Source organism: Miniopterus natalensis, chromosome 2 (assembly GCF_054644295.1).
Source record: "Miniopterus natalensis isolate mMinNat1 chromosome 2, mMinNat1.hap1, whole genome shotgun sequence".
NCBI classification, from domain to species: Eukaryota; Metazoa; Chordata; class Mammalia; order Chiroptera; family Miniopteridae; genus Miniopterus; species Miniopterus natalensis.
Window position 1 is genome coordinate 143,283,217 of NC_142082.1, and position 20,611 is coordinate 143,303,827.

The following is a 20,611-nucleotide window of genomic DNA, read 5'->3' on the forward strand; positions in this document are numbered from 1 at the left end:
GGATAGTGGGGAAGGGGGTTGTAAAGCATAATTTTTGGGATCAGCGTGGTGACATAACCTGGTGGGGGTGGTCCCTAGAAAAGTCTAGGAAAAGAAATGGGAAGAGTAAAATAATTGTGGAGGTATCACAGGGCCCATTCTAGGAGTCTGTAATAACACTGGAAGTGTCTTTTACCACTCAAAACACTTAAAAGCTTAGCAGCTTAAAGGCCCTTATCAGCCACAGCCCAAGACAGATACAACTCTCTTTGTTATAAACATGCTCCTTGTTATCCATCGCATCTCTCACCATCTTAAATTAGGGTCCTCTTGGATTCACATTCTAGGGTCATGTTATTCTCCAGGTTGAAATAGGAAAGAAAACAGACTGGGATAAGAGGAAGAGACTGGTGAATGCACACACCAGGGATTGATGGGGATAAGAGGCAGATATAGTGTGGCTATCTACCAGCCTACTTCTTCTTGGAAGAAGACAAGAAACAAGGCAAAAAACCCAGAAGAGCAACATTTTTGGCTCAGGGCTTAGGGAAGAGCCATGTGTTCCCTTATACTGCTGCAAATGTAGAGAGAGGGAAATTTCTTCTATTCTTAGCATTGCTAGTGCCCTTCTTCTCTGACAGCCTTGAGTGTTGGAACATAGCTTTGCAGATCTAGACCAGGTGCAGAAACGAGTGTAAGGGAAGTGGGGGTGGGCAGGAACAGCGGCCCAAGGTCTCTCACTTTCCTTGGGTACTAAAATTCATAATTATCTAGGTACACTTTTTCAAACCACATCTCTAAATAGTAGGCTTCAATCTTCATCTTTTCAACTTCCTAACTGGCCCAGAGTTCAGTTGTTTCCTTCAGTCTCTTAAATTCATCACTCTCCCTTCTCCTCCCCACGGGAAAGGATATCTTGATTCAGACCCCCGAGAAACCAAGTGGTAGTAACACTGGTGTAGGAGAGCTCTCAGGGGGATGCTGCTAGCCTTGGTTAAGAAATAAATGCGGTCTGGAGGAGTTAGGTGGGCCAGAGCAACGCCTATTCACTCATACCCCGCTGCTGGCTTTGCCCAAGGTGCCCGCCGGCCTCTCAGCTCAACCCGTCTCCAGTGTGGCCAGCACCCGGCCCCAGTCCTTAAATGTCAGGTACGGCTCTGGAGCTTTGTATTGTCACTTCAGTCCCCACTGCTTCATCCTCATTCCCTGGCTCGGGTCTCCATTGCCCACAGCCTTCAGCCCCCATATCGGCCCCCGCCCGGGCTTCCACTCTGACACCCGGATGCCTCTGCTGCAGCCGCTGCCATGGTGATGGCTCTCGCGAGAACGGCCGCTCGCTGCCGCGCAGCTCTCGCGCGATCGAGGAGGTGGGAAGTATCCCGGTTTGGGGGTGGGGGTGCGCCGCACAGCTCCCGTCGCTGTCGCCTCTTCCGGTGCTAGGTAGAGGGGAGGAAGGAGGAGTAGGGGAGTCGGGCAGGGGGAGCCGCCGTGTTGAAATCGGCGGGGGGAGCCGGAGGGAGCCGAGCGACAGCCGAGCGACAGCCGAGCGGAACCTGCGGGGGCGGAGGCGGCGGCCGCAGCGGCGGAGCTTGGGAGCAGGAACAGGTGAGGGGTTGGGGAGGGAAGGCGGGTCCCGGTAGAAGAGAGGCTTGGGGTGGGGGCTGTGGGCATAGAGCCCCCTGCCGGGCACTGCCTGGCTTGGGGTGGGGTGGTCCTTCCCAGCGGAGAGCTCGGAAAAGGGGCGCTGGGCTAGCCTCACGCCTGCTCCCGCATTTGAAGGACGCGGAGCGGGGGTGGGGGTGGGGGGAGCTCACGGATTTGTCCTCCGCCTCGCACAAGGGGGCGACCTCGGTGCTGCAGCTAGGTTCCCCTCGCCTGCAGAAGGTGGACTTTGGAGGGGTCGGGATTGAGGAGGAGGAAAGCAGTCGAGGGAGAGGTGATGCGGGGGCGATGATGGCTGTTTTGTATCCTTTTCTCTTTAAAGGGCTAGGGAATGCTGCTGTTTTCTACCCCCTCTTCCTCTCCACCTTAGTAATAGGAGACCAAAGAGAAGCCTTGCTGTGGTGACACCTCTACCCTTATGGGACAGGGGTGCATAGGGGGTTTGGTTTAGGGAGTAGCGGGACGGACCGACTAGTGGATCACCCCGGGGGCACTATTCTGGTGGAGGTTGCGCTTTCTTAGGAACTGCACGTTGGAAGAGGGCTGGCAGCTGGTGGGCAGCGGGAGGAGAGGAGGCAGAAGGGGGAGGGGGATCTGTTCTTGCTTTGAGAAGAGAGGTGGTGCTTTTCTCCCCCAAGCGAAGCGGGGGCGATCTCACAGGAGGAAGGAGCGTCTTGTCGCTGGCTCTGAGTTTGTGTCTTCCAATCCGCTTGCTTGCTTTAGGAAGTACCAGGATTCCCGGAACAGAAAATGGAGCCATTGCTTGTACCAATGTTTGAGAAAAGGAGGGGGAAGGTGGAGTTCCCTGTTAAAACAGGCCTCGTGATTAGCAAAGTGGTAGCTCCTCTTTTGGGGGAGTTCCCTTCTTTCTGGGTTGTATTACTGCCAGTCTTTCTCTGGCCAGGCCAGGAGGAGTGTGGTATGTGGTCAGGAGTGAGAAGAAATAGTGAGGTCATCCGGGTGAGGGAGAAGTGAAACTTAAAACCTGTCTCTGCTGCTGTTGGATTGGGTCACCCCTGGTCTATGGCATGAAAGTTTTATTGGTAGGAGATATGCTGCAGGAGTCTGATTGCTTGGGTCAGTGCAACAGGACAGAATCTAGTCTCCACATACTTACTTCCTTGTCCCTAATTCGCTGCCATTTTGTCTTGAGCTGCTTGTTGGGGTGGCTCCACTTGCTGTGATTGGAGTGGGGCAGTAAATTGGTCATTGCACATTAGACTTGAGTTTGAATAACATGTCTGTAAAAGCTCATTCTAAGAAAGAAGCTGGCCCATTGCGTTCACCTTTTCACAGAATGAATCACTGACCTTGGTTGGATTCATTTGGGAAGGGGCCTCGTATATCACATATTCACGTGCCTCTTGCCTCCCAGCGTAGAATTATTACTTTGCATAGTCAACATTTTTATGTGCAAGTCTTGCTTTTCTGAGGAGACTAAGTTTTGAGTTCAGGAATTGGAGCTCATCTAGTGTCTCCCACAAGGTCTTTGCACACAGTGGATACTCATGATGAATATAGTATGTGAATGGATAGAACTCAACAAGCTTGACTACAGTTTAAGGAGAAGGATGGCTTGGCTGTCAGGGAGAGTGCCTGGAGGTTAGCTGAGTGAAGGTACAAAGGTCTTTAGCCTTTGTAATAAGAAGTCTTGATCTCTCCACTCTCCTAAGAGGCACAGAAGAGGCATAGATAGTGGAAACTAAGACCCCCCCACCCCAAATATTACTAGAACAGAGAGTCATTATTTATCTGAAATCCCAGAACTTTTACTCCCCCATTTTGGGCAAAGGGATCTCTCCATTAGCTGTAATTCCTTCAAAGTATTGTTTGCAAATTGGGATCCTAGAGATTATGGAGAAGGGAGCCAATGTATGTATGTGGTGTCTGGCACAGAATTGGTGCCAGTGAATCGTAGCTGCTATTATTAAACTGAATGCATGTATAAAGGCAGGCAGACAGCACACTGGAAAGAATGGAAGTGAAGTCTTAAGTGCACAAAGGGTCATATTGTATGTCTTCATCTCTGCTACTCTCTTCCACTGGAGTCATAAAAGGAAATGGACTCAGAGGACAGTGGGCGGGATTTGTTGGTTAGAAGAAGGAACTTCTTTAAAACCAGATTTGTTAAAGCTGAGTAAATAACTAAGGGAAATTGTGGAATCTGCTTCCCTATATACCTTTAGAAATGGATGCCAAGAGCCTGAGATTGAAAGTGTATTGCTGTGTTTGGCTCTCCTCATCACTTTTGATGCAGGTGAATTTAAAGGCAAAATGGTACAGTAATTAATAAGAGTGTGGACCGTGGAATTGGACACAGTTGGGTTGAAATCCTGCCTCTCTTATTACTAGTTGTGTGATTTTGGTGAAATTACTTGTTCTCTCGTAGCTACATTTTCCTCATCTGTAAAGAGTATGATAATGATAGTGCCTACCTCATGGAGTTGGCATGAGAATTAAATGAGATAATATACATAAAGCACTTAGTATTGTACAAAGCACATAGTAAGCCCCAAATAAATGTTAACTGCTATTAATAATCATCACAATGGTAATAATACGAGCACTCAGGGCTACCTTAAAGGTTTACAGAAGAATAACTTACCGCCTGAGGTGCCTGTGTAGAGGGATGATTGTTACCATGACTTTCTGTGCTGGTCACAGGCTTATGAGTAGTGAAATCTTTTTTCAGCATCAGCTTCACAGAGGCAGCTCCTGCTGCCTGAGTGGGAGGTGAAGCTGGAGCAAGGCAGGGGCCCTGAGCCATCAGCCTGGGTGAGGATGTGGGGGCTCAAGAATAGTGTTTATATTAAAAAAATTAGCATGACTCTGAGGTAATGGTTTACTTTTCCATAATGGTGCACCCTGATTGACTTAGGTCAGGTTTTAGATTCCTGGGTTCCATTATTTTAGGTCTCACTGAGCATTTCAGCATCCTCCATTTTCTGGGCCACTTTTCATTTAGTCCTATCTCCTTTAAATGTCTGTCTCTCGCCCTAGCCTGCTTGGCTCAGTGGTTAGAGTGTCAGCCCTCAGACTTAAGGGTTTTGGGTTCGATTCCAGTCAAGGACACGTACCTTGGTTGCAGGCTTGATTCCTGCTGGGGCCCGTGCAGGAGGCAACCAATAGATGTGTCTATCACATTGATGTTTCCCTCCCTCCCTCTCCTCCCTCTCCTCCCTCTCCTCCCTCCCTCCTTCTCCTCCCTTTCACTCTCTCTGAAAAAGCAAGAGAAAAAATACCCTCAGGTGAGGATTAAAAAATAAGTAAGTAAATGTTTGCCTCTCAGTATGTTTTAGAATGTACTGTGTTAAGGTCCAGAGTTTTATCTGTGTAATTCTGTCTACTGTACCTTTTCCAACACTGTCACAAATACAGATCGAGTGCTGATAAAGCTTTTGGATATTGAAAAGACATGGGGAGCATTTGGAAGGAGTTCCACAAATGTTTGAAGGCTTTGTATTGTAGTCTGGGAAAGAGCTGAGGTAGGGATTCCATGAATGTGTTAGAGCTTTGTTATGGACTTCTGCACAGGATCTGCTGCACCATATGGATCAGAAAGGAAATGGCTGAGGTTTCAGTGATCCACCATTATCACTATATTCCTGAAAAAAGGTGAGATGACCGGGTATCACAGATCTCATGGTACCTTTTAGCTCTCCCGTTATTGGTGAGGCTTAACTCTTCCTTTATGAGCTTATACACAAGAGTGTACAGCATGAATGTTTAAACTTTAACATGATTTAGGATGCAGGAGAATATTTGCTCTCTTTTGTAGTGTTTTTTGTCCCCACTCCCTACCCCCACATTAAAAATTTTTTTTTGCCCAGCCGAGCGTGGCTTAGCGGTTGAGTGTCGACCTAGGATCCAGGCGATCAGGGTTCCATTCCCGGTCAGGGCACATGCCCGGGTTGCAGGCTCAATCCCCAATGACTCTCTCATCATTGGTGTTTCTCTCTCTCTCTCCCTCTGCTGCCCTCTCTCTGAAATCAATAAAGATATATATTTTTAAAAAAATTAAAAAAATTTTTTTTTTTTTAGAGAAAGAGGGAGGAAGGGGAGAGAGAGAGATTGATATGTTGTTCTGCTTATTTATGCATTCATTGGTTAATTCTTGTATGTCCCTGACCAGGGATGAAACCCACAATCTTTGCATATGGAGACCATGCTCTGATGAACTGAGCTACCTGGCCAGGACCACCACCACCCCCACACACATTTTTTTAAAGCAATTGAACATTACCTTATGTAAAATCTTATTTGAAGTCTAATACATAAAATGGGTAAAAGTGGAGCTGCTCTGGTGGTGGTGAAGAGTTAGGGAGCATAATTAGAGCCTCTTATATGGTTTCTCCCTTCCTCCAGGCAGCCTCTGAATCCCATCCATGGAACCCTAGGGCTCTGAGAAGAAAGAAACCACTTCACTTTGTCAGACACAGGAAAGGGACTGGGAATTACCTAAAGAATAATGTCTTCCTCAACCTCACAAATGTTTTGCCAACATCAGTAGTACTGTGTTTCTCAACAACAAGTATGTCAAATCACTAGCTACAGATTGTAGTGCTGGATGCTGAGTATATGAAACATGAGTAAGGCATGGTTCCTGCTGGCAAGAGGCTCATAGTCTAGTGAAGTACTTCTCAAACTTTTTCCTGTCATGGCATACACAGAAAATGGTAATAGTGAGACAGACATAGATGCTTGCAACCCGAGATGGCTAACCACTTGAAGCCCTGCCTGGCTATACAGTACTGATGGGATCAATATCTCCAGCTGCCCTGTAAGGCATTAAAGGTGTATTATTTAGGAAGTTTCAGCTCTGGAGAGTGAAACAGACAAAAAGTGAATAAAACATACTGTGGTAAGTCCTAGAGTAGAAGTGTGTTTGAGGTGATAAGGGGTCACAAACAGCTTTTATTCCCCAAGGTAGACAGTTCCCTATCTTCTGTATCCTTATGGTGCTCTATAATGGTTGGCCTTCTCCAAATCCTGTTTTCCTGTTTCATCTGTTTGCTGGCAGCTTCATCTTGACTTGTGCTGTGGGACCAGATTGGGGCAGTGATTTATTAGAGTAACTTTAGGCTGACTACTCCTGGAATTTCTGTGATTTTGTAATTAGGAAGTTATAGTGTTCTCAATATTCAAGGCTATAGATTGTGCATTGAAGCAGCCATAGAATATCAAGAAATGGAGCAGTTGTAAGCTCATCAGATACTAAGAATAAGGCAAACTGAAAGCTTTGTTTGAGAGAGCAGTACCACAGAATGTTCCTAGTGAGTCTAATTGGTGTGTGTGTTTTTTTATTTGGTCACTGTTTTATTTGGGTAGGCCATGTATTCTGAAACAGACCTGATGCTCTGTTTTGTCTCACTTGCTGATTGTTGTCCGTAGGAAAAACCAGAGCCTTCCCAAGGTCTCTGTAAGACATGGCAATTTAGGATCCCTTTTTGCTTGTAGTGTGGCCTTTTTCAGGTTATCCCGTACGTACTGGACTCCTTGTCTTGGGCTAGAAGGTAAATGGCCTGAGCCTAAACACTGCTAATTGAGTTAAGTGGAGCCTAATTTTAGCTAGATATGTTTTAATTTATAACAAGGTCATCCTTGATTGCCTAGTACCTAAATTCAGTATCTTTCAGGCCTTATCTTAATTTGACCTTTATACAATCTTTGATCTTCCTTCCTTTTTTAATGTTTTTTCCTCATTGGTGTCTATGATGTCTTACTCTCTAGGTTTTCTTTCTTTTATTTTTGTTGCCCGGTCTAGCCCTGCAGCAGCTGCCATGTCTGCTCTCTCCAGATTTTCTTTCTACCCTGCCCACTGCTTTAAATGTTGATATGCCCCAGGTTTTTGCCTTTGGTGTTTTCTCTTGTCCTGCTGTACACATTCTCCCTAGATATATCAGTTAGGATATAGCAGTTGGTAAAAGACAGAGAACACACCTGTGGCTCAAACAATAAGAGGATTAGTTACACAAATAGCAAGAGGTCTAGGTGAAATAAGCCAAGCACAAGAGGGTGCACGTTGTGTGGTATCACTTATAGGAGATACCTAGAAGAGTCTAATTTATAGAGACAGAAAGTAGAATAGTGGTTGCCAGAGACCAGGGTGGGGTGGGGGGTAGAAGAGAGAATGGGAGTTACTGTTTAATAGGTATAGAGTTTCTGTTTGAGAAGATGAAAAAGTTCTGGGGATGGATGGTGGTGATGGTTGTACAACAGTGCAGATGTACCTAATGCCACTAAATAGTGCACTTAAAAATGGTTTAACAGCTGATCAGTGACTCTCTCATCATTGATGTTTCTCCTTCTCCTCTCCCTTCCTGTTTGAAATCAATAAAGACATATTAAAAAAAAAAAAGAGGTTGGTTTAGTTGGTTGGAACATTGTCCCATACACCAAAAGGTTGAGGTTTGATTCCTGGTCTCCTAGGACATATACCTAGGTTTTGGGTTCGATCCCCAGTTGGAGCACGTATAGGAGGCAACCGGTTGATGTCTCTCTCGCACACTGATGTTTCTCTCAAATCAATAAAAAAATGTTTTAAGTGGTAAGTTTGTTGTGTATACTTTTTACCACACACACAGAAAAAGTTGTCTAGGGATGGAGCACTTTCTTGTTTTTTGTTTGTTTTTAATCCACCAGCTTGACAGTGTTTTCAAGGACCCAGGTTTTCTCCATTTTTCTCCTCTGACATCGTAGAGTTCTTCTGTTTGTCCCTTCATGGTTTCAAGATTACTCCAGCATCTCTTCTATATCAACATCCAGAGGCTGAACAGGAGAACATTGCCATATGTCCTTTTTTAAAATTGTGGAAAACTTTCCCAGATGCTCCTAGCAGACATTTCTCACATCTTATTGGCTAGAATTAAGACATGACCATTTGTGACTCATTCACTGGCAAAGGAAATGGAATGCCTACGTCCCTTAGACTGATCAGTTTTCATACCCTAGGGCTGGGGAAGGGTATCTCATACCCCACTGCCCCAACATCTGAACAAATTAGGGGTTCTGTTAGAAGAAAGAAGGTGAAGAATGGCTGTTGGGTAGGCAGCCATCCTAGATCATCTGTCATCTTGGTTCCCCTATGGCTTCATTTACCATCAGCACAGTCGATTCCCAGTTACCCAGCTCAGACTTTTTTGTTGCACTTCATACCTTAGCATCTCAAAATCAACGTTTAATCCAAACATAAACAATTTTTACACTCTGATCTGTTCCTCTTATTATTCTTGTCTAAAGAAATGCCACTGAATCACCCAGGCCAGAAACCTGAGAATCATCTTTTCTACTCTTCCTTCAACATTTAATCAGTCATTAAATCCTGTGGGTTCCGCTGTTTTGATGTTTCCAGTCTGCCCTTTCTAGTTAAGAACTTTTGATTTCTCATATGTATTACCTTACCTCCCGTGTTCTCTGTGCCTCTAGTCTTTCTGCTTTCAATTTATTCCCTAAACTGCTGCCAGAATGGTGTTTCTAAAGCATATACCTGATCATGTTGCTCATACAGCCTTTAAGGCCCTTCATGATCTAGCCCTTGCTTCTATCTCCAGCCTCATCATGTTACTCATCATGCTGCATCCAAATGAACTGCTTCCCAGTTCCACCTGGCTTTTGCTAATAAAAAGTGCTATCTCTAACACAAGTCTTTTTTTAAAAACAAATATATATATATTTTTAAGATTTTTAAAAATTGATTTTTAGGGAGAGAGGAAGGGAAACAGAAAGAGAAAAACATCAATGTGAGAGGAGAACATCAGTCGGCTGCCTCCTGCAAGCCCCCCTTCCAGGGATAGAGCTCGAAACCCAAGCATGTGCCCTGACCAGGAATTGAACCAGCAACTTTTCGGTGCACAGGAGGATGACGCCCAGCCAACTGAGCCACACTGACCAGGGCCTAACTCAAGTTTTTATGCCTTTACAAATGCTCTTCCTTCTGCCCCATTTCCTCCTCCTTATTGTCTGATTACTTCCTATTTTCCTTCAAGAGTCAGTGCAGGTGTGACCTGAGCATCATGTCTGGGAATTGTCCTTTACCCCATAGTCTTTGTTTGTTTGTTTGTTTGTTAATCCTCACCCAAGGAAATTTTTTCCATTGATTTTTAGAGAGAGTAGAAGGGAGGGAGGGATGGCGGAGAGAGGGAGAGATGGGGAGGAGAGAGAAAGAGAGAGAAACATTGATGTGAGAGAGAGACATCAATTGGTTGCCTCCTGCACACACCCTGACCTGGGCCGGGGATCAACCTGCAACCCTTTGGTGCACAGGCTAATGCTGTAATCACTGAGCCACGCCAGCCAGGGATACTCCTCAGTCTTAATTAACTACTCTAACTTACTCTCCCCATAATTCTATGTACTTACCCCACTCTTATCCTCACAGAGGATTTTGTATCCTCTGTTCACTAGTTTTTCTCTCCCATTGGCTGAATTTCATGAAGGCAGAAACTGTCATCTTCTCTGTATCCCTAGTTCAGTATACTCAATAAATGTTTAATGAATGGATGGAAGCTGACATCAGAAGTTATTTCTTGATTTTGGGATATCTTTGAGTTCAATAGAAGTCCTTGAGATACTAATCTAAGTTCTTATGTGCTGATTACAGTGCTCCTGAGACAAAAACTTGGAAAGTTTACAGAGGTCAGTCACAAGCCAGCTGCACCAAGGAAACTAAATACAGGCAGACCCTACTTTTGTTTACTTAAATTTTATTGGTCTGCTCCATTGGCTTTACTAAAAATAGCACCTCTATTAGTGATATCTCAATTTGAAAATTATCTGGGAACAAAGCTGCTATTTAGTGTACCCTGCCTGGCGGCAGAGTGTTTGGGAGAGACTGGTCTTCCTTTCCCTGGACTCATGTAGCCTGAAGAGGAGGAGGTGGTGCCAGATCAGGAATCTCCTGAGAGGTAACTCAAAACACATGCCTGAGCCAGTTACTGGAGTCAGGCAGGGGGAGTGTGCATAGCAGGCTGAGCTGTGACTCTCAAAATCACCTGGAGAGAGAGGCAGGCATGTTCCTGCAACGCACATAAGGTGACTGAGCAGCCAGTTACAGCAACAGCCTGCTTCTCCTGGTGGGGGAGGAGGGGTGGAGTTGAGTACAGTGAGTGGTCCTCAGTGAGGACATCCTCAGAAGAAGCTTAAATCAGCCAATGCACTTGATTGAGCTCTTGCAGTGTCCCACACAGATTGTATTGGAACACATTTTTAGAGCTTCTGTTGTTATTTTTACCACTGATAACAAAGTTTGTAACTGTAAAATAGAATGTTGAAATAGCCTCTTTGTTAATGGAGATATTACTGTATTCCATTTTTCATCTTGATCCTCTCACTCTCAGTTTTAACTGCTGATTCCTGGTTTCCACTAGCCCATGGAACCCTGGCATTTTGCCCTGTCCACACAGGAGTACCATCTGTGGTAAAAGAGAGTAACTATAGGCTATACAGTACACAGGGAAACAATCCAGGGTGGGTTTTGGGGGGGGGGGGGGCAGGGAGGATTGTTTTTAGCCATTCTGCTCCCCAGAGCTTTTTCTAGAAATGCTTTATAGTGAAAGTGAGAATTGGCTGTCTAGCCAAAGATTCATGTTCATAGCACAAAGCTGAAAGTTACTATTGTCCTAATGGTAGGGATAACATGCTCTCTGGTAATAGGAAGGGACAGAGAAAGCCAAGACAGGAAAGCCAACACCCACTTTGGAATGGTCGTCTGAATCAAGCTCCTGATTATGTTAAAGAGGAGTCATACTGTTCATTAATTTCAAGGCCTTGGGCTACCGCAGGGAGCATATAGTAACTACTTGGATATTTCATCAGTTATCCATCAGCCCGATTGCATGTTAAATGGCAAGAGAAAAATCCACCAGTTTTAGTCTTCTAGTCCTTTCATGGTGTTCCCAGTCCCTGGGTCAGATATCTATGGAAAATGGCCAAGAATCGACAGGATATCTAAGCAACCATCTGTGCATTACCTAGAGATACCAAGTACTGCTAGGACAGAAGAAATGATGTAAGGACATCCTGAGATGAGGCTTAGATCAGTCAGTGTGCTTGATTGAACACCTATAGTGGGTTTGGCACTGGGAGTGAGAACAGATACAAAATAAATAAAAGGTATAGCCCTTACCCATGGAGAATATGTAGTTAAATTGGGGAGACAGTTTATGTAAAGACTTTCAAAAGAAGAAAAAAACTCCACAAGGTGGTAAGTGCTACATGAGTGGTTCACGAATTCAGGGGTCTTGTGATGTGCCAGGAAACAGAAATAAATGTAACAGTGGGATCAGCTTTTGGACCAAGACTTTAGTGTGATAGCTTAGCGAAGAAGCAGTGTATTAATGTTCTGAGGCAACAGATATTTTTCAGCCACTGCTGTACTCATGGTTGGTAATCATTTAATTAGCAATAGTTGCAGTCATGAAGGACAGCATGATAAATGTACAGTATAAATTCAGTTCCAAAATTGGGCCAAACCGCATTATCTGACCTTTAAAGCAAAGTATAGTATCATTTGGAGCTAAAGGAAAGGCTACCGGAGCAGGAGACAAGATGAAAACTAGGAAGACTTGGGGAGGGTTTAAATGAATGGAGGTGATGATAGCAGAACCAGCAGTCTGACTGCCACTGATTGTCAAGGTTGGTGGTATCTGATCATATTAAGCTGGGCAGGTGTCCCCACCTGCCTCAGGGATCCTCAGGAATCTGTCTGGTCTGCCTGGGTGGGTTGAAGCAGGATGGGCAGGGAGCATCACTAGTGGGTGACTTGGCTGAAGTTGAACCCTAAGGTTGAGCCTAGTCCTCTCCCTGGGGTGTGAGCTCTATGGGTCAGGGGCAGGGCTCATCTGGGGAACCTACGGGGAGCACCACGCCTGGTTCATTAGTGAATGTCTGGGGAGGCCTTTGAAGATGAAACATTCCGTAAGCACTCATTTCTGTTTTTTGGACAAACTAGTACTTTGGTCTCCAGGGGCTGTTGATCTGGCCCCTTTGTACTAGTCTGGAATTTGCTGCAAACTGAGGGGAATGGGAAAAAAACAAACAAACCTGAAATAGTTTTTGAAAAAACAACTAAACTTCCACCAAACTGCCAGGCTTTAGCTTGTAAATAGGATTCCTCCCCATCCACTTTTCACATTCTTGGGTTTGGGTGCACTCTGTCTTGACCTGTTCCTTCGCCTGCTGGGTTTGGGGTGTGTGTGTGTGTTTCTGGTTCCTAGACACTACAGAGCATGCCAGCAGCAGGCATATGGTGATTGCTGAATAAGCTGCCCACTGATGCATGCCTCTGGCAGGCACAGAGAACTGGCTGGCAGACTCGATTCTGAAACCCCCACCCCTTATTTTATTGTTTTAAAGATGCATTTCTGTGGCTGTCGTGTGTCATCGAGAAGGGAGGGAGGAAGAGAGGGAATAAATGACTACGATCCTGTCTGTGGGGGACAATGATTGAAGTGGGCATTTTGTACCTTTATAGTGGTTCTTACTGCTCCCTTCATTTTTTCAGCAGGTGTTTGTTAAGGGCCTGCTATATACCAGGCATAAGCATCTGATCTGAATGAGCTGCTAGTGAGGTCAGTAGAGACCCTGAGAGTTAGTTCAATTATTCAACTGCTATGTGCCAGGCACTATTCAAGGTACCAGGAACACAGCAGTGACCAAAACAGATAAGGAGCTGACATTATAGTAGGAGGAGAAAAACAATAGAGCAAGAAACAAATATGTGATGTGTCAGATGGTGATAAATGCTGTGAAGAAAAGTGGGATAAATGCGGGAGAGAGTGTGTGTTTTATAGGTGGTTATGGAAAGCCTCTTTGATACGGTGACATTTGAACAGACACCTGCTGGAAGTAAGGGAGTACTCCATGAAGTTGTCTAAGAGAGGAAGCATTTCAGGCAGAGTGAATAGCAATTATAAAAGCATTGAGGCAGGAAAGTGTTGGGGAATTGAAGTGGAGTAAGCAAAGGGAAGATTAGTAGGAGATCTGATGAGAGAAGTAGGGGGAATGCAGATTGTGCAGGACTTTGTATGACTTTCAGTTTTACTGAAAGGGAGATATGAAGCCAAGAGAGGGTTTTGAACAGAGGGGCAACATGACCTGATTTTGGTTTTAAAATAGACTGAAGTGGGGGTTAGGGAAGAAAACCTCTTTGCAGGTGACCATGCGGAGCAGCTGTCCTGGATGGGCCATGGCAAGCCTAGGATTTACCTGGCTGAGGAATGAGGGGTGGTTTCTTTACACCCCACTTCCCAATTCTCAGTGTACTGTTGCGTGAACAGGGCACCACTTCAGCAGCCAGCATTTCATAGAGCAGAAAGGATCAGACTCTTTTAGGTGTGCTTCTTTCTTATTTTTTCCTCATTAATTTTGGTGTGTAGAAGGAAGGTGGAATTGCAGAAATTTGAAGACAGCAGTATCTTTCTTTTTTAAAAAAAATTTTTTTTTTTTAATATATCTTTATTGATTTCAAAGAGAGGAAAGGAGGGAGAGAGAGAGAGATAGAAACATCAATGATGAGAGAGTCATTGATCAGCTGCCTAGCCCGCAACCCGGGCATGTGCCCTGTCCGGGAATCGAATCCCGATCTCCTGGATCCTAGGTCGATGCTCAGACACTGAGCCACGCCTGGCTGGGCGACAGCAGTATCTTGATTAGAACAGAGAGCATAGTCCTTGGGAACCTGGCAAGCCTGAACCTTGTTAGGAGTCACAAAGTGCCACTCCTCATTCCACTCCCTTCTCTCCCACCCTTTCCAGAAGTTTTAGGGTAATGTTGGAGGGAGGGGCGTTACTGATCTTGCAACACCATGGGGTATAGTATAGAATAGAAGGAACTTTATTTATTCTTTAAAAGATTTTTTTTTTAATTGATTTTTTAGAGAGAGAGGAAAGGAGAGGGAAAGAGAGAAACATCGATGTGAGAGCAGAACATTAATCAGCTGCCTTCTGCAGCCTCCCTACACAGAATCGAGCTCACAACTTGAGCATGTGCCCTGACCAGGAATTGAACCTTTTGGTGCTTGGGATGACGCCCAACCAACTGAGTCACACTGGCCAGGGCTGGAAGGTACTTTAGAGATCATCTGTTTTAGCCCTGGCCAGTGTGTCTCAGTGATTAGAGCATCAGCCTTTTCACTGAAGGGTTGCAGATTCAATTCCCAGTCAAAGGCATGTACCTCGGTTTCAGGTTTGCTCTCCGCCCCAGTTGGGGCATGTGTAGGAGGCAACCAGTCAATGTCTCTCACATTAATGTTCCTCTCTCTCTTGCTCTCTCTCTCTACCCCCTCCCTCCCTCCCTTCTACTCTCTCTGAAAAGCAATGGAAAAAATATCCTCAAGTGAGGATTAAGAAAATAGAAATCTATTTCAACACCCCTCCATTAACAGGTGCAGATATGGACAGGTGAAATAACTTGTCCAAAGTCACATGTAGATTGCTGGCAGAGTGGGCATCCTGAGTGTTCACTGCTTTGTCTTTGCCCCCAAAGGCTCAGGATACGTCTCAGTAGGCCTTAAACTTTATAGACCCCTCAGGCTCTCAGTTTGTTATAAATGGACTTTAGCTTTGTCTTTGACAAATCACATTTACATGAAATCCTGATGAACAGATGGTGGTAATGAGTTTACATTTCTTTGCCTAGGATCAAGTCCTCCATACCAGGGACTAAGCCAAAACCAGACTGCCATTGCCCCCACTTGGGCCCTACTATTCTCAGAAAGCAGCTGCTGTGATCATGGGTAATATCTTTGGAAACCTTCTCAAGAGCCTGATTGGGAAGAAGGAGATGCGCATCCTGATGGTGGGCCTGGATGCCGCAGGAAAGACCACTATCCTATATAAGCTGAAACTGGGAGAGATCGTCACCACCATCCCCACCATTGGTAAGAGCACAGCTTGGATGTAGGATTTCATGCCAACAGCTGAGCCAGACACGGGGCCTATTCCTAGATTCCCTCTCCTGGCCACCAGGCAAGTCCATGCAGTTTGTGGGCTTCAGGGAAGGATGGTTATTTAGCTTACTAGCAGGTGCTGGGGTTGCTGTTTGCCCACCTACCTTGGCCTTCTCTGATGCGGGAACTTCTGCAGCCTGGCACTCAGCAGTTGCCCTCAGGTACTGAGCTGGTTTGTTCTTGGTGTTTAGAAAGCAGGTGAAGGACTTTGATGTTCTTGCCAGAGGCCTGGAATTGCTTCAGTTTAGATCCTTGGTGGCCCCCGATCCTGGTTAGGACCTGCCTGTAGGAGGGAGAACATTTGGTTTGTGGATGGAGCTCCAGAGCATCATCTGTAGGTGGTTCTGCATTTGGGGCTCCAGGACTACAGCTCACTTTTTCTTCACTCTGCCTCGCAGGCCCCAGTTCTTAGCTGAGAAAGACTCTGGTGGCCAGTGTTCCAGAGTGGGGCTGAGTCATTTCTTTGTAGGAGGGAGAGCCGAAGACTGAGAATGAGTGGGGAAGGTTGGCTCACCTTCCCATGCAGTCATAAACCTCCTGATTGGCCCTCCTCATCCTCTTCCACTTCTTCCCTTAGTTTTTTTTTGGCCTTTAGGCTGTAAGGTCAAGGAACACCATGTGAGAGGAAGCCTTAACTTGCTTTTCCTTGCTGGGGAAAACAAATCAACCCATTGGGGCATCATTTGCAGACCTGGTGTTGGAGGCCAACTGGCCATTGCCTGTTTTTTTCCCCAAAGGGTTCAACGTGGAGACAGTGGAGTACAAGAACATCAGCTTCACAGTTTGGGATGTGGGTGGCCAAGACAAGATTCGGCCTCTCTGGAGACACTACTTCCAGAACACCCAAGGTATAGCATATGAATTGCCCAGGGACTGGCCTGGGTTGGTTGGGTGTGAGCAGAGTGTGTGGCTGTCATTCTTGGTTATGGGTAGCTCCTATGGGTGGGAGAAGAGGAACAACTGTTGCAAATATTTGGAAGATATATGGAGGGTATTGTCTTTTGGTGGTGGGGGAGGGGAGTTCATCTGTCGTCTCTGTGCAGCCCATGCTCTGCCTCCCTAGGGTTGATATTTGTGGTCGACAGCAATGATCGGGAGCGAGTAAATGAGGCCCGGGAGGAGCTGATGAGGATGCTGGCAGAGGATGAGCTTCGGGATGCTGTGCTCCTTGTCTTTGCAAACAAGCAGGTGAGATTTCTTCCCACCCCTGGATTTGAGAGAGGGCAACCTGGCTTCAGAAATCAAGGGCCTTGGAGCTCATTGTATAGGAAACCCTGTGACTGTGCTCTCAATTTTGGAGGTGTGGGAAATAGAATTCGTTGGCTTTTTATGCTTTTCTTGTCCCCCTCCCTTGCTTTAACTAGCAGCATTCCATCCTTAGGGATTGGTGTGGCAGATATGTCACCTCAAATCCCTCTTTTATCTTCCCTATTGTCTACTTCAGTAGAACAGCCCTCACTCCTACAGTCAAATAGACCTGATTTTTTTGCCCAGTTTGAATCACCTCTCCACTTCCCTACTATTCCCATATTTGGTTTCCGCCAACCCAGTGAAGGAATGACCTCTGATGTCTTGGATCTGGGTTTCTGGGATGACTAAATCCAAAGCTGCTCCTTAGGATCTTGTTCTGGGTTCCTATAGTGGAGGAGGAGGAGAGGGTACTGGTATACATCTTGTTGGTAATGGGTGCTCTAGAAGCCTTTGAAAGATCCTGAGGTTCCTTTTTGTGTGTCTCCCTCGTGCTCCAGGATTTGCCTAATGCTATGAATGCTGCTGAGATCACAGACAAGTTGGGCCTGCATTCCCTGCGTCATCGCAACTGGTACATTCAGGCCACCTGTGCCACCAGCGGGGACGGGCTGTACGAAGGCCTGGACTGGCTGGCCAATCAGCTCAAAAACAAGAAGTGAGAGCCAGGCAGCCTATCCAACCACCCCCAGCACCTCTAACTTACCTACTGTCTCCCTGCCCAGCCCTCCCCCTTCCTGCTGCCAGTGTGGCCAGGGCCCTGGGTATCATGTCCGCATGCCCAATAAGAGCCTTGTCTCTCCTGCCTCCCCTCCTTTCCCCTGTCTATGACCAGTCCCCAATTGCTGTCCTAATGATGAATCATTCCAATTTACCAGATTTAAAACAAAAATAAGGTTGTTACGGTTTCATGGGGTACCTCCCCCATCCTCTGAGGTTCGGGAAGTGGGGTGGGGTAGTCTCTCTGTTTGCTTCGTTTGGCTCTGGTTGCTGTGCTCTTGGCATCTGAGTCCCTTCCCTCTCCCTACAGGCCCCTCTCCTACTATTTTTTTCCTTCACCACCCTCTTCCTGTTTTATGTGGAAATTGCACGGGCCTCTCTTTGTGTGCGTGCATGTGTGCGCGTGTATATACATGTATAGAGAGATATATATGTAGGGGCCAGGGAGAAGGGTGGAGGGGGTGGAGTGCAGCTTAGGGCTTGGAGCCAGGACATTGCCCACTCTAGCCTATATCACCTGCCCCTCCCATGTTGGTGAGATAAAGGGAATAAGGTGGAGGGAAGGCTGCCCTAGTCTTACACTGGTTCCTCTCTTCTCTGCAGGGTAGGTTTTCTGGATGATAGGACAAATAATGGATTTTCCACCACCATCTTCCTTGTTACCCCTCTCTTCACCCTGCTTAGGGCAAAGGGTGGCATTTATCTCTAGATGACTGTTCCCAAGGAGATGCCATTCTGCCCTGCCTTGTTGGTGGGAAGGAGAGGGGAACCCACTCATTTTTATCAACTTAGAGTGTTCAACTGATCCTCCCCCTCATCCTTAGATCTGTTCCTCAGGAGCTTGAAGGGGAGGTGGAGATACAAGACCGTGTTGTGTTTTGGGGACCCAGGGTACCGGGGGAGGGTCTCAGGTTTTCCATCTTTATCCTGTTGTTCTTATGAGATGGTGATGCATGGATTGGTCCTATCCCTGCCTTCTCCTCCTCCTCGCCCCCACCCCCAATTTTCTGAATTTGGAGACTGGGTGGTTCATCTGTCCTTTGTCAGAAGTTTCCTAGTTTCCTCATGCAGGCTGGCTGCGTGGCTGGTTGGGGAGTGGGGGTGGCATAGTAGACCTCAATATCAATCCCCCTATTCTCCAGTTCCTTTTTCTAGCCCAGGATGTGCTGAAGGATGGAAATTTTCTGTTTCCAGACCCTCAGACCATCCTGCTCTCCCTCCAACCTCCATCCCAACAGCTTTCCCCTGCCCTCATCACCCACTCGCATAAATGGATCTGTGGGTTTGAGAGGAGGGACTAGAACGCTGAAGTAGTTGTTGGTGTTGGTGTAATGCAGTGTTCTTCAGGATCCTCCTATTACTATGTAGTTGTTCAGAAGCTGCTGCTACTGAGTCTCCCTGTCTACAGGGGGTGCTCATCCCTGAGGTCCTGACTTCTGCAGTGTCTGCAGTGTCAGCTGTGGCTTTTCTGTGGGCTCCTGTGTGTGCTGGCTGCGCCCTAAGCTCCAAGGCGGCCGCCCATAGCTTTCTGCTCAGCTCAGGGCCTGGGGCCCCCCACAGCATGGCTGAGGGACTCCTTCCCAGAAGGTCTGTCTCAAGCCCTACCCCATGGGGCCAGGCTTCCTGCCACCTTTGTCTACAACAGGAAGATGAATACCCTTTACCCCACCCTAGATTGAACTGTGAAAGAGGTTCCAGAGGTGTCTCCCTCAGTGCCAGTTATTTAGTGATGTTTTACTTACCCAAGATGCAGTGGGTATGTGCAGGTCTCTTGCTCTCTAGGCCTTTGTGTGTATGTGTGTGTGTGTGTGTGGTGGTGGGGGAAGTGGAGCTCTGGAGCTTCTATTTCATTTTAACATGTATTCACTCCCCTGACCCCACAGATGCTTCCCTCTACACCTTTTTTTTTTTTTTTTTTTTAACCTCTCTCTTAGATTTTTTTGCTCCTGCTGCCTCTCTCCCTGAACTCTCTCCTTTGCTTCCTAACTCATTCAGTGTTGTTTCCTGTTTGTTTCCCCTTCTTTGTTTCTTTCCTACTTAGGCTTCCCCACTCTGTATCTTTGTGGTTCTTGAGGACTTTGCCTCTTTTCCCACCTCACTCCCTCTGTGGCCTTCCCTAGTTAGATGCCAGTCCCAAATAGGTTTTCCTCATTTCAGGCCCACTTTGTTTTAGAGGGCTCCAGGGACCAATGCGGCTAAGGGTGTTAGGAAGCAGCCTTTGTGGTTGCCTTGGTGCTGCTTGAGATTTGTCCAGAAGGGGGCAGTAAGTGATCTTGGTAGTATCCCTGGCTGCTAGGCCCATGGCAGGGGTGGACCTTTCTACATTCCCATTCACCTAAAAGTTCTTTTGGGATTAGGTGTTTCATTCCATTTCTGCCCACTCCCTCCCTGCCTCGCCTCTGGTAGGTTTAATTTTATGCTCTCCTTTGTTCCAGCCTTTCTTCTTCCTGGGGATTCCCCCATTTCTCCCCCAAAGTTTGTTTGTGGTATTATAGTGGTAACTGCAGTTCTGAACTGGTTTTCTCTTCTTTTTGCCTCCTCTGGAATGTAGACTATATATGTTTAATAACTCACCTTCTCTCTCCTTGCTCAAAATGTGGGAAACACGATGACTGTGACCACGGTTGGAAATTAAACATGTTTTATGCAGATTTGGAGTAGACCTTCATCCTTGATGTGCAGCAGCCCTGGGACAGTGGTTTAATGGTGAGGGCAGTTCTGTCTCTGCTCCCTCTCTCCAGACTGCTCCTTCAGCAGGGGGGTAAAGGGCATTTGACAGGGGGAGGGGGGAAGAATGAGATTATGGAGGAACTTAGGCTCATTTCCACCCTGCTTACTTCTTCCCATCATACCCCAGAGAGGGGCCTAAATGAATTGGCCACCATAGTAGAGGGCATTGTGACTTTGTTCCTCTAGTTCTAAAGGGTTTAACCCTGAACTTAGCTATATTTATCACCTGTTGGTAGACTTTAGGGATTTCAGTGGCTAGAGAGTCCTGAACTTTGAGTGCCCCATATCACCTCCATTCTCAGATCTCCCCAGCCCTGTGTATCAGGT

At 46.4% G+C, this 20,611-nt stretch overlaps 1 protein-coding gene across 3 annotated transcripts; it reads left to right on the forward strand.

Moving 5' to 3' along the window:
• The first annotated feature begins 1,517 nt into the window (after nt 1-1,517).
• Nucleotides 1,518-18,847, forward strand: ARF3 (ARF GTPase 3). 3 transcript variants are annotated; one of them, XM_016201229.2, is made up of 5 exons: nt 1,518-1,584; nt 15,277-15,517; nt 16,324-16,434; nt 16,650-16,774; nt 17,335-18,847. In XM_016201229.2, exons 2-5 carry the CDS (start codon nt 15,370-15,372, stop codon nt 17,494-17,496), a joined length of 546 nt encoding a protein of 181 aa, XP_016056715.1. In that variant the 5' UTR covers nt 1,518-1,584; nt 15,277-15,369; the 3' UTR covers nt 17,497-18,847. The 3 variants fall into 3 exon arrangements, with proteins under 3 accessions (XP_016056715.1, XP_016056716.1, XP_087670811.1); XM_016201230.2 differs by lacking the exon at nt 1,518-1,584 and adding an exon at nt 4,904-5,256; XM_087814685.1 differs by lacking the exon at nt 1,518-1,584 and having other exon boundaries at nt 14,947-15,517.
• Nucleotides 18,848-20,611: the final 1,764 nt, after the last annotated feature.

What these genes read in the sequence shown, in the direction of transcription:
- ARF3 (XM_016201229.2), top strand. Translation starts at nt 15,370, where the DNA reads ATGGGTAATATCTTTGGAAACCTTCTCAAGAGCCTGATTGGGAAGAAG. An exon ending in CACCACCATCCCCACCATTG is followed by an intron (nt 15,518 to 16,323) that starts GTAAGAGCACAG and finishes TTTTCCCCAAAG; the next exon opens with GGTTCAACGTGGAGACAGTG. An exon ending in CTACTTCCAGAACACCCAAG is followed by an intron (nt 16,435 to 16,649) that starts GTATAGCATATG and finishes CTGCCTCCCTAG; the next exon opens with GGTTGATATTTGTGGTCGAC.